Here is a 13787-nt window from a genome sequence, read left to right as displayed (position 1 = left end):
ACTAGAGCTAGGCGAGGATGACGCTTCACAGTCTTTTTCCACCTGTTTGCCCTTTCCTTTCGACATGTTAAGTGAGAATATAATACTACGCACTCTAAGAAAGAAAAGTAAATAGATTAAGGTTCCCAAAAAGTTCTAAAACAGCGAAGTTTGTAAAGTAGAAATGAAAAGTTAAAGGGAGCTGGTCACACTCACGGCTATACCAAAGGCGACATAACCGGAAGTCCTCAGGTGTGATTCTAAGATCTAGTAATAAGAGCTAAAATTCATTTGGGACGGTTGTCAACACATTTTGCACAAGCACCAGAATTGAGAACTACTGCTCTGAGATACTCAAAATAAAAAACTATCATACTCAACATGAATTGCCTTTCTAAAGTTATTTCTCTACTTCAGTATATCCCTGTAAATATTTCTCTACAATATTTAAAACAGTTTGATCATTTAGTCAATTAATTTCTCTGGAACAATAAGCACCATAGGTTGCATAGGAGTACATCGCAACAACCAGTTGATAATAAAAAGAGTTGGGGCTTCCTGAGCACCTATTTCATTAATACGCCTTCAGTCTGAGACATCTCGCGCACTGGTCCATCCCTCCTGAGAGAGCTCAGTCTTGGTTTATGGTTGAACAAGCCATCCTATTTCCCCTTCCACCACTGCAATGTCAATCCGTCCATCTATTTATTCATTTTATTTTATAAATGTGTTATTTTTGAAGCTGATCTAAAAAATATTATAATTTTTACTGACAGAATTTTAGGTGCAGGCTAGGGCTGTCTCTGCCATTTCCAAATAACATTGTCCTTTTGACATTTTACAAAAAGTGTTATGACCGGCTTGTTTGAGTTGCAACATAAAAGAGAGATGAGCCAACAAAATAGCCTAAATGCAAATTATTTATTCTAAAATGTAACTCAGAACAATCAATCAAAGCAACCAACAAATGTCTAGAGGTAATAATGAAGATAAAGAACTTAAGATACAATCACAACAACATGATATGTAAGTAAGTAATGCAAAACAAAACCATAAGGTTAAAGAGTCAATGAGATAGCAGGTCTTGACATGAGGACTCCTGAGAAGCCACAGCATCCTGGGGTAGCTAACACAACAACTTTTATATACCCAATGAGGAGTAATGCAGGCATCCAATCAGGATTTACCACATACTCCAATCTGGAGTCTTGGGATCATCACAGTGTATTAATATTGTAAAACTTAATACCTGTCGCTCTGCCTAAATCATAAAATATTCATAAATTTTGTATTCTACTCAAAAAAGTATATGTAGTAAACTAGAAAGAATCTTGAACCTAAAAATAAAGAAACTTTACTAAGAAAAGATGCAACACAGGGCAATTAAATGGGCTTTCTAAACTTGAGGCCCTGGTATACTGCAAACCAACCATCCTGGAGCTCCACCTTCTTTGATGTGCGGTGTCTTCCCAGTGATTTGTTTCTCACTCTAGGAGTCAGAACAACACTAGCTACATGAATACACTGGAGAGTAGAGTACAGATGTATCCACACTGTGGTGCTGTTTGCCAGATGTTTATGAAACTGTTCTTCTCTCAGCCGCCATCATTGTGTTTATGGTAAACGCAAGGAGCGCAACAAATTTACAACCCCACCTACTGCAGTGTAGGACTGCTGGAAAACAGTATACCGTCACTCAGCCTTTTCTAGCATTATTCAGACATGAAACATCCTGTGAACATGAGAAAGTGTTTTGCTGCATTCATGTCATGTGTGCAACTTTTTGTCCATGTGTTTCTTAAGCTGCGCCGAATGAGCGAAACTCTGTAGACACTGATCAGATCTGTACAGTTTCTCTCCAGTATAAATCCTCTTTTGTGTTTTCAGATGTGTTAACTGAATAAACCTCTTGTCAAAGTGTACTGTCTCTCCAGTGTGAGTTGTCTGGTGCAGTTTCAATTTTGGAGCTCATATATTCACACCAGTGTGAATCTTTCTGTGTTTATTAAGGTTTGCTGATCGGTTGAAACTCTTCCCACACTGAGTGCAAGTGAATGGTTTCTCTCCAGTGTGGATCCTCATGTGTTGATTAAGGGATGATGATTGGCTGAAACTCCTCCCACACTGAGTGCAAGTGAATGGTTTCTCTCCAGTGTGGATCCTCATGTGTTGATCAAGGGATGATGATTGGCTGAAACTCCTCCCACACTGAGTGCAAGTGAATGGTTTCTCTCCAGTGTGGATCCTCATGTGTTGATTAAGGTGTGAAGAGCAGTGAAAACTTTTCCCACACTGAGTGCATGTGAACGGTTTCTCTCCAGTGTGGGTCTTCGAGTGTTTATTAAGGTCTGATGATTGGCTGAAACTCCTCCCACACTGAGTGCAAGTGAATGGTTTCTCTCCAGTGTGGATCCTCATGTGTAGATTAAGGTGTGAAGAGCAGTGAAATTTTTTTCCACACTGAGTGCATGTGAATGGTTTCTCTCCAGTGTGGCCCATCATGTGTGGATTAAGGGATGATGATTGGCTGAAACTCTTCCCACACTGAGTGCATGAGAATGGTTTCTCTCCAGTGTGGGTCTTCATGTGTTTATTAAGGTCTGATGATTGGATGAAACTTCTCCCACACTGAGTGCAAGTGAATGGTTTCTCTCCAGTGTGGCTCATCATGTGTAGATTAAGGGATGATGATTGGCTGAAACTCTTCCCACACTGAGTGCAAGTGAATGGTTTCTCTCCAGTGTGGATCCTCATGTGTTGATTAAGGGATGATAATTGGCTGAAACTTTTTCCACAATGAGTGCATGTGAATGGTTTCTCTCCAGTGTGGATCATCATGTGAATTTTAAGACTGCCTTTTCTTCCAAAACTCTTTCCACACTGAGTGCAGGTGCAGGTGAAACGATTCTTGTCCTTCCTTTTCAAAATACTATCAGTCTGTAAATGAGTTTTTTCCTCAATTTTGACATGATGTTCCTCCTCTTTACTCCCCTCATTCTCTTCAATTAGGTCTGAAATAAGTAAATAAAACATAAGTTTTCATTAAGTCTTATAAACTCATCAAAAGCTGAAAAGTGAAAAGACACTGGAAACATTGGCTACACACATTGTAATTTTGATGCACATTAAATGCAAAATAAATCAGATCATATTTTGTTTAGTCCATTAACGTGTACACATTTAAGCAGATTCAATTCATCTTTCAAGAGTTCACACTTAGCTCATGATTGATTATAAGCAAGTTTGGCATGCTGTCCCTGGAGAGAGCCCTGAGCTCAAAAGGTCCTTGAGCCCTGGACTCCCTCCCATTTGCAGAGCTCTGAGCTCAGGTTGGTCTCGAGAACTCCCCCGTTTTTGATAAGAGCTGATGACGGAAAATTATTGTTATGAAGATATATGCTGCTGGATGGAAGTTTGACTGTAGTGCTAAATTTAGATTGATCAATTAACTTGTAGTTCATGTTTTTGTAATGTGGGAGGAAACCGGAAAACCCAGGGGAAACCCACACAAACACGGGAAGAACATGCCAACTTCGCACAGAAACGACAGCCGCCCTGTTAAAGGACTAGAGCCGGTGACGTTCTTGCTGTGAGGCAACAGTGTTAATCACTGGGCCACTGTGCCACCCTATGAAGAGAAAGGTGGAGGAGTAGGGTTGGAAAGGGGGATTCTTCAAATCGAAGACGACTATAGTGAGAAACCTTGGCTCTTTATATTGGGTTAGGAATCGTCTGATTGGCGGATCATACGTAGCTAATGCAGAACCAGCCATGTTCAATCTTAAGCACGTGATCCTCTCAAAATTAGTTTATAAATAAACTTCACTTCAAGAGTTCACACTTAGCTGATGATTGATTATAAGCAAGTTTGGCACGCTGTCCCGGGAGAGAGCCCTGAGCTTAAAAGGTCCTTGAGCCCTGGGATCCCTCCTGTTTGCAGGGCGACAGGGGAGCTCTGAGCTCAGGTAGGTCTCGAGAACTCCCCAAAATGCTCTGCACGGGACAGCAACTGCGTATTTTAAGAACCCCCTAAAAGGCAATGAAGATCAACGCAATACCTGGCTGCTGGTATAAAAAGGTGTTAAAATGGTACTTGAATAGCTTGTAGGATCAAAAACGGGGCCGGTGCGGGTATAAATGGAGAGATAAGAGTTGCTACCCGAGTGGTGTACTGACTGACGGAATATGTACAACTATATGTGCTCCCGGGGCAGTGTTAATTGCATGGACCGGGCTGGAGAGTGAGGTAAATGTAATGACTTGAAGCATGTAGGCGTGAGCTCTGTTAGAGAGGCTTACTATGGCAGTGGTGAAATGTAGCTATAAAGTTCAGCAGAGTGTCTCTGCTGCTGCACATGTGCGGTGAGTGTTATTATCATGGAATTATTGAAGGGTAACTATGCATGCACAGAGGCATTTAAACTACTGTGGCAGAGCAGAGTAGAGTATCAGTGAAAATTAAAAATTTGGAAGTGTATCAGAGGTCAGGCAGAGCGTCACTGCTGCGGCAGTGGTGCAGAGGGGAATGAAGCTCAGTGGAGCGCCTCTGCTGCAGAGGTGCAATGGAAGTCAATATTGGAAGAGAAATTTGCCTCCGCAGAGACGTTTTAACTGCTTTGGCAGTGCTGGGGAGTGTATCAGTAGTGAATGGCTAAATGGAAGTGTATATGAGCTCAACAGAGCATCACTGCTGCAGCAGTGGTGTAGAGGGGAATGAAGTTCAGCGGAGCGTCTCTGCGATTGCAGAGATGCAATGGAAGTCAGTATTGGAAGGAAAGTACACCTCTGGAGAGACTGCTGTGGAAGTGCTGGGGAGTGTGTCAGTAGTAAATGACTAAATGGAAGTGTATGTGAACTCAAGCAGAGTTGCGGCTGTGTTGCAGAGGGGGAATGAGACTCAGCAGAGTGACTCTGCAGCTGCAGAGGTGCATTGGTAGTTAGTGTCTGGAGTGTTGTGTGTGCTCTTACAGAAATGTTATGATGGAAGTGGATAGGAGCTCAGCTAGACTGACACTGTTGCTGCAGTGGTGAGAAGATTGAGTGAAAAATTAGCAGATTAGAGAGTTGTGTGGAATCCCGCAGGAACATTGGTTCCGGTCAATAGTAATGTGGGTATGAGCTCAGCTAAAGCTACAACATTGGTGTAGTAGTTGTGATGAATGGTGCCATTATTAATGTGAGACGAGGAAGATACAAAAGTAAACCTCTCCTATACTGACATTCCGATACTTCAGAGCTCAACTTTATCTGAAAGTGTAAGCAAAGAGCACAATGTAACCAGCAGAGGGCGCACAAGACTAATGAACGATGAAGGAGAGAGAGAGTTACCTTTCTCTGACCCTCATCTGCTCTTACCTTCCTCTGACCTCCTCTCCTTTGAGTGCAAACAGCTAGCGCAGCTGACCATTAAGGCCTGAGACTCTCTGTCCATGGGATGGGGAACTCCCTGGCCACAGAGCCATGATACTCTTTGGTCATGGATGCCGGTACCCTCTGTAGGCACCGGTACCTCGGGTAGCGTTTAATGGCTTAAAACTGTCTAAATAATGAGCATGTAATTGTTTGTATATTGATTCTTGTTCTTAAATGTACCTAGGAACAACTATAAATTTGTTCACATAAGACATGACCTATAAGTTTAGCTGACTATTAGAACTCTTGACTGAGTGGTCAGACCACATTATACAGTTGGTCCTTAGTGATTTATAATGTGTTCTTTGATGTAATAGGTAAGACCCAAATGGTGTATAGGTACTTGTATCCCTGAGCATAATTCAATATGTCAAGTCCTCACTGATATATGAGGTGTAATTATGTGCATGACCTGATTTTGGAAGTATAAAAGTGCAGCCATACTGATCAGATTTGCGCTTGCTGACTTCTCTATAATGAGGGTGGTTGCCCTTTATCCTCAATGAAGGATAAAGTAAGGATTTTGTTTCTGTTATTTGTCTTTTGTTTATTCTACTTTTCACTGGATTTTATTAATAAAAGTGTATTTTATTACTTATCTTCACTGGAGTGGACATTGACTTCATTTTCCAGAACGCATCAAGTTACCCTGTGTGGTAAAGTATGAATCTAATTTATTCTTTTTGCAAAAACATTATAAAGACGATCCTTTAACTAAACTCTAGCTAAGAAATATTGCGAAGGGAGGATCCTGGTTTATCTTTGTTTAATTAGGGTAATTAAATAAAGGCAAACCAGCACATAGTGCAAAGGTTGAGTATAGCTCAGTAGAGCTTCTAGAGCATTGTTACTGCTACTATGTAATGTAATTAAATGGTGGTCAGTATGGAAGCAATATGTGTCCCAGCTAAGCCTTTGCGGTTGAATTATTGCGGGGAGTGTGATGATGGTGAATAATTTTTTATTTTTTTTAAATAAATGAAAGTAAGTGAAATTATGAAGAGGAAGAGAAAAAGGGGAAGATAGTAAAAGGAGTCCTACGCTAGTAGGGTGAAAAATAGGGAGAACTGCTGCTTAGAAACTAGAGTGTTGTTGTTGGCTACCTAGAATCAGCTGGGCTTCTCTGAGGTGATATTGGCTGAGGCGAATGTATGATTTGAAGGCGTTAGAAGACCAACATCCGAGAGTTTGTATCTGTTGTTGGGAGAGGCCGTTGTGGGCTGCTGTAGTGGCTGCTCCTATCCTGAATGAGTGTGTAGAGATTGGTTCGGGGTGGTGGGAAGCCTGAAATGCAGAGAACTTCTTTTAGGGGGTTTTGAAACCAAAAACGTGTTACTGGACGGTTAGCCTCATCAGTAAAAAGGGAGGCGAGGGGGTTATGTTCTTGGGCTCTCCTGTAGTGCAAGAATGCTAAGAGGGTTTGAAATGGGTGTGTGGGCAAGGGGATGTCAAAAATGAAATTAGATTGTTCTTTGTATAGCTGATCTGTTTTGCTTTGCTTATTATTGAAAGATAGAGTTTCTTTATCCAGCAAGGTTAGGTCAGATATGGTGGGGTGGATTGTGGGATTGAAATTAGATGTTATCGTTAGTTCAAAACCCCAAAAAATCTAGTGTGAACATGGCATCGAGTGTGTGGGCTGTATGTGTGGAAATAGAGTGTAATGGGTTGTCTGGCGTGGGGGGTGGGGGGAGTGTTTTTTTTTTGTATGCCATTGATAAGGAGGGTGGTTTGAGAATTTGTAAGGACATCTGAAGGAGACCCGTGTATCAATTTGTGAAAAAATTGAATCCCACTTAGGTAGCTTCGAATTGAACTAGCTTGTATATCTTTTGAAATGTATAAATGTGAAATGAATGAGGTGATAGAGAGGAAGGAAAAGGTGTTTTATACAGAGAGTAGAAGTGTTTGAAAGAGCTCCATGCAGTGAGATATGACTGGAGAGTTCTAGGGGCGACTGCTTGAAGGATTAGAGAAATAGAGGATTCTTGGAGGTGATATAAAGGGTGGTTTATGGCAATGTCATCTCTGAATAATGAGGAACAGGTGTTAGATGAGGGTCCGCTTCTGGCGCCAATAGCTAAAACTTATGAAAAGAAAAACGAGTCAGCAATTACATTTTTTGCAACCTGGTAAATGTTCAGCAGTTATAATCAATTGTTTTGTGGCTGCTATCCAAACGAGGCGTCTTTATAAGAGCATGATTGATGGTGAGTGCGAGCGCCCTTTATTAATGTTTTTTTATTTTATTTTTTAACAGATAAGAAAATGCTATGGAATTTCACTGTAGACCAAGAATGGTTTAGTTACCTGTATTGTTCAAAATATCATGTTTTGTGTTTAATTAAGGAGAGATTTAGAACAAGGGGAGGGTGAATTACTGATGACAGAACTTCCATTTTTGTGTAAAATATCCCTTTAATAAATCCAGTGTACTGTTTGTATGGCATGGATTTAAGTGCTGTTTTTGTTTATTTATTTTTAGATTGCTCAGGATGGGTATTTTATACCCACGCACCAAAGAAACTTTTTAAGATTTAGGGAGATGCATCACTGCGGTTTCTCTCATATTGCAAAAAAAAAAAAGAGAAGAGAGCCTCGGATCTACCAGTTCAAGCAAACATTTCATCTGGTGAGACAATCCTGCATAACAGCTCTGTTTTAATCCCAATTTGTAGCATTTCACCTTTGATATGAGGGGCTTGTTTTGAGTTTAATTATTGTGATTTCTTCTGTTTGATATAAAGACAGCCTTGGAGATCCCGCTTTGGAGAGGGTGCTTTAACAACTCAGCCAGCTTCAATTTCTTTACTGCCATACAGATTGTGCAGCAAGATACCAGGAGGCAAAACAAGAATTTGTTGATTTTTTACCTCTAGGTGCATTATTTATTACAATAAATGTTGGACATTATTTAATTCATGTGTGTATACTTGTATTTCATTCAGTACTTAGTGGAGGAGCAACAGAGACAGAACCCTTATGTCCTGCTGCTTGAGGATGAACTAAACTGCTCTTAGGCATTTATTATTGTGAAAGGAGTGGCACTAAATTCATGGATTTAAATAAAGCTTAGCCAATGTATTAAAAGCTGTGGATTTTTTATTTACATATAAAGATGACTACTACTACTATAATAATAATAATAATAATACAAATAATTTATTGCTATATAGTGGTTAAGCCACTTTTTGGCAAAATAACCCAACAAATTAGTTATTTTTGTGACCCAAATTGTTGGGTTAACCTTATCAACCCTATGGATTGGGTTAAAATAAACCAACAGAAAGTCGGTGCCAAATTGACCCATCTATGGGTTACCTGTTGGGTTATTATTAACCCAACTGTTTTAAGTGAGTATACATTTCTCACCTTAAGGTGATGCTCATGCAGACATCCCAAGTCTCTTGGAAGTTCCGGGAGTATCCTGCAAAAGGAAAGATAATCTCCCGGAAATCGCGCATCTCCCGCCTGGTCCTTAAATACGTCGCACACCACTCTCCACCGCATCCCTCCCAGCTCTTCAGGTATGTCGCACGCAACTTACCCCCACCGCTCTTCAGGTACGTCGCGCGCAACTCACCCTCACCGCTCTTCAGGTACGTTACGCGCAACTCACCCCCACCGCTCTTCAGGTACGTCACGCGCAACTCACCCCCACCGCTCTTCAGGTACGTCGCGCGCAACTCACCCCCACCGCTCTTCAGGTATGTCGCACACAACTCACCCCCACCGCTCTTCAGGTATGTCGCACACAACTCACCCCCACCGCTCTTCAGGTACGTCGCATGCAACTCACCTACACCGCTCTCTTCAGGTACGTCGCGCGAAACTCACCCCCACCTCTCTACAGGTACGTTGCGATGTTAAATTCTGTGCCCCAGTATACCTATACTTTGCCCAGTGTGGCCATATACACATCTTATTTGACGGAATGCAAACTGGCAAAGAGATGTTAAATTTTTCATTACAATAAAAGGGAGGGTGGCATGTGTAATTTATTAAACTATCGAATCACTTATTTTTTCTTTTCTTGTCTATTTCTTATCTTATATTTCTTTCACTGATGCAGATGTGTAATCTGTGATTAAAACCTCCGCCTCTGTAAAGTGCGTTGCGCTTTTTTTTTTCACTGTGTCTTGAAAATGCCTTCAGGTATGCGCCGTGCGCGCGCATTAACCCATGGTTATCTTCAGGAGGTTGAATTAACCAACACTTATCAGCTGTTTTGGAACCGACATACTCACAATAAGCAGGTTTTGGGTTAATCAACCAAAAGTTCAGGGTTTAGCAGATGGTAAGTTAACCCAGCTTTCTGGAATATCCCCCTGGTCTCTTATCTGAGCTGCTGTTAACCTGCAATTTCTGAGGCTGGTGACTCGGATGAACTTATCCTCCGCAGCAGAGGTGACTCTTGGTCTTCCGACCTGGGGCGTTCTGCATGTGAGCCAGTTTCTTTGTAGCGCTTGATGGTTTTTGTGACTGCACTTGGGGACACTTTCTAAGTTTTCCCAATTTTTCGGACTGACTGACCTTCATTTTCTTAAAGTAATGATGGCCACTCTTTTCTTGTCATAATACAATTTTTAACAGTCTGTTAAGTGGGACTATCAGCCGTGTATCCACCTGACTTCTGCACAACACAACTGATGGTTCCAAACTCATTTAGAAGGCAAGAAATATCACTAATTAAACCTGACAGGGCACACATGTGAAATGAAAACCATTTCAGGTGACTACCTCTTGAAGCTCATCAATAGATTGCCTAGGCGTGAATAGAAAGAGTGTGCAAAGCAGTAATTAAAGCAAAAGGTGGCTACTTTAAAGAACCTAGAACATAACATATTTTGTTACACATATATTTCCACATGTGTTAACTCATAGTTTTGATGCCTTCAGTGTGAATCTACAATTTTCATAGCCATGAAAATAAAGAAAACTCTTTGAATGAGAAGATGTGTCCAAACTTTTGGTCTGTACTGTACCTTGCAGAATATTTCATTTTGGGGGTCAGAGAAAAACCAAGCTCTTTTTGTGCCTGTGGCTTTAAATGCAAATGATCAAATGCACTCGCTCTAGATTACTCATGTTGTGTTCCCTCATTTGTATCTTCCACTGGCTTTAAACATTTGTAACTTGCTTGAAAGGCCTAATTGAGACAGATCCTGCATGTTCACAGCACGTACGCATAATTCACGCTTATATTTGTGAGTTTGCATTATTGTATATAAATTATGCAAATGTTTCCCAGTACTGGGTTGCAGCTGGAGGAGCATCCACTGTTTAAAACAAATGCTGGATAAGTTGGTGGATCATTCCGCTATGGTGACCCCTGATGAATAAAGGGACTAAGCCAAAGGAAAATGAATGAATGAACTTATGCAAATGCTTAATGCCACGTTTGCTGTAAACTGGAGTGATGAGGAGATGGCAAGATGACATACTTTGCTACTTGTTTTCATTCATTTGTACTTTTGTCTTTGTTTTCTTGCCTTTGTGCATGTCTTGAGGCTTAGCTGAAGACCTACGTGATGACATTTTATATACCTGATAAGATGCAGAAATGCCATCTAAAAAGGTGACATGCTGTTTGTCCAATGAGGGACAGTGACAACGTAAATATACAAATAATAATGTTAACCCGGGGTTTGCAAATGTGGACCGTCTGTTAATGAACACCAGGTATAGCATGAGCATTGTGGAAAGTGATTACAGATAACCCAGGATTCTGTTTATCGAGGGTTAGAATGACCCAGGGTTAAACATTTGAAGTGTGAAAAGCCCTAAGAATACTCAGCATCAGATCTCAGAATAACCAGAGTACAATGACAAACAGTGTCAATTATCAATCATGTCATAGTGACCTGATCTCATATGCTATTGTTTTAGCACTTCCAATTCAGTTGACAATTGGAGAAATGACCAGGAGTTATAAACGGAAGAAAACGGTCGCACTACTTGCTCTACAAACAAGTGTGTTTATGACTATACATACAAAGAAAAATAAAAAAATGTGAAAATTTGACTTAGCAACATCAAGCAGCATTAGGCATGGTGATCAGGTTAAATCATTCAAATTAATCATTGACTTCTGCTGTCTTCATTTGTTTCTTTACTATTTAAAACTGCATTTTTGGATATTATTTCTGCTGGAGATACTGTCCTAAAAAAGCCTTATATATACCTTAAATATACAAGGTTTTAAAACCTTTCCTTTTCCAAACTGTGGTATACCTTGTTAACTGTTATCGTCTCATGCCTAAGCAGCATAACACTGTATTTTGGATCCAAAAATTAATTATTAAAAAAATAAATTTCAGGCAAAAAGATTCCAATGGCAGCGCCTGCTGGTATGTGAAGAATATGGTCAATACTGACGAACTTTACACTCAAATGTTTCAGTCAGCATGCAGCAGTTACAGCAATCAGCATGCTGTAATCCATTTCTTAAGCAGCAAAAGTCATTTTAGACTAGTTTGTTGGCCAGTTGTAGTCAGTGCAATGCTAAACGTTATTGTTCCACTATAATTTGTTTTGTTTCACGTCGTCCCACAGCAACATCATATAGTTTAGAATACTGTACAATGTTTTATAATAATTAATTATTTTAGTGTCCATTTCATTCAGCATATTTAAAATTGGGGGCATCCACGTTTTCTGACATACTTTAAACCAGGGTTTCTGCAGGTTTCACCAAGTAAAATGCAAGAATTTTATGACATTTTCAAGACAATTATGAATGAAATTTTAGACTCATAAAAGGGAAAGGAAGTTTTCAAATGCCCCAGATGGAAAAGATTTTTATTTGCCCTTTAAAAAAAATATTATGATTTAATACATTTAATAATACAATAATAAATGAATGATAAAAAATTACAATATTTTAGATATTTCTTAGCAAACGATTTAAAATATTGTATAAAAACTTGTATCCATACACTTTTCCAAACATAAACTTTCTTTGAAAAATTTAATTAAAATAAATGAACAAATGTTTTAAAAGTTAAAAGACTTTTTAAGGCCTAAAATTTAGATTTTGGAATTTAAGAAATTTTAAGGCCCCACAGAAACCCTGTTTAAACACAAAAGTCCTGGTAACTAGTTATTATAATAATGATGTAATTCTAACTCAGAAACTATCTGTCAGAACTAGTAACAACTACTAGAAACAAGTTTAAACCCATAAAGAAGTTGATAAAAAAGGGAATTGTGATCAACGTGACATATGCAATTGGAAAGTAGTAAGCCAACACTATCACATAGCAGATATCTTCTATGAGAATACTGTAGGTCAAATATCGTCAGCTCAGTTAAACTTTTTTTATTTATTGTTTTTATTTATTTTATATAGCGCCAGTGCTCAAGGACGCTTAACAAACAGTAGAAGATCAAGAAAAGCAATAACCTTAAGAAGGTCCAGAAAATGGGAGACTAATAATACATAAAAATAATGACTAAAGACATGAGAACAAGTAACAGGAAAGAAGCTCATTCCTGTCTTTCAATGAGTGCTTATGTGCATTTAGGAGAACTAGGCAGCACACTCAGGGCTGCAGATGGATTTAATTTAGCATTCTTCTTATTAAAATATATCTAAATGAGGATCTCATGACTGAGTTGGTCTTTGAGAATGAAAACCAACCTGTTTGTTCCTGCAGATCTTCCTGTTTGACTGTGAATGTTTCTTCAATCTTCACATCTTCACTCTCCTCTTTAATAAACGCCATCTTTATAACAGTGTGGAGATCAGTCGCTTCAGCAGGAGTTTTTCTCTGTGTTTGAACACGTTATCCTGTTTAAAATGAACAAAACAATGAACAGAAACAACTTCTCTTCAACACTTGCTTCAACAGTTTCTTTATATGAGAGTAATTAACAAAAATAAATCCAGTAAGTTCAAGCAAGAAACAATAGCCACAAATGAGCTGATTAAAACTAGTACTCCATTTCTTATATATATATATATATATATATATATATATATATATATATATATATATATATATATATATATATATATATATATATATAGTGATGTATACTTAGAATGGAATGACATTATGCTATTTAATAAATTAAACCTTCATTAAAACACTTATTACACACATTTATGTTCAAACAATAGCCCTCATTACTGTGAGTAAAATAGTACTACGTTGTAAAAAGGGTTAAAATATTATTTTCAACAACAGGTACATAATTTAGCATCGGATGAAAAAACCTGAAACTTTAATCAATCGGTTTATATATGTGTAAAAGTTTTAAAACAAACCTTTCTTCAGTTGAATCAAAGCATGGAATCACAGTGGAGGAGCGGCGCAGCCTTATGACGTCACACCGCTACGCCAAAATAAAAGTCTTTTTTTTAAGCTTTTTGCCACTTACTTTTAGTCATG

At 39.0% G+C, this 13787-nt stretch overlaps 1 protein-coding gene across 1 annotated transcript; it reads right to left on the bottom strand.

The window, feature by feature from the left end:
- Nucleotides 1-1706: 1706 nt before the first annotated feature.
- LOC130222348 (gastrula zinc finger protein XlCGF8.2DB-like) lies at nucleotides 1707-13176 on the bottom strand. The gene is made up of 2 exons (XM_056454933.1): nucleotides 13034-13176; nucleotides 1707-2990 (listed from the first exon to the last, which is right to left on the bottom strand). The coding sequence occupies exons 1-2, from the start codon at nucleotides 13116-13118 to the stop codon at nucleotides 1948-1950; spliced, it is 1128 nt and encodes a 375-aa protein (XP_056310908.1). The 5' UTR covers nucleotides 13119-13176; the 3' UTR covers nucleotides 1707-1947.
- Nucleotides 13177-13787: the final 611 nt, after the last annotated feature.

Source organism: Danio aesculapii, chromosome 4, assembly GCF_903798145.1.
Source record: "Danio aesculapii chromosome 4, fDanAes4.1, whole genome shotgun sequence".
In the NCBI taxonomy this organism is placed as follows: Eukaryota; Metazoa; Chordata; class Actinopteri; order Cypriniformes; family Danionidae; genus Danio; species Danio aesculapii.
Note: the sequence above shows the minus strand (reverse complement) of the source record. Positions and strands in the feature narration are given on the sequence as shown.

Bases quoted from the DNA above. Each gene is read 5' to 3' on its own strand.
- LOC130222348 (XM_056454933.1), bottom strand. From the start codon at position 13,118: ATGGCGTTTATTAAAGAGGAGAGTGAAGATGTGAAGATTGAAGAAACA. The intron at 2,991-13,033 runs GTTGGTTTTCAT...TACTTATTTCAG, and splicing joins AGATCTGCAGGAACAAACAG to ACCTAATTGAAGAGAATGAG.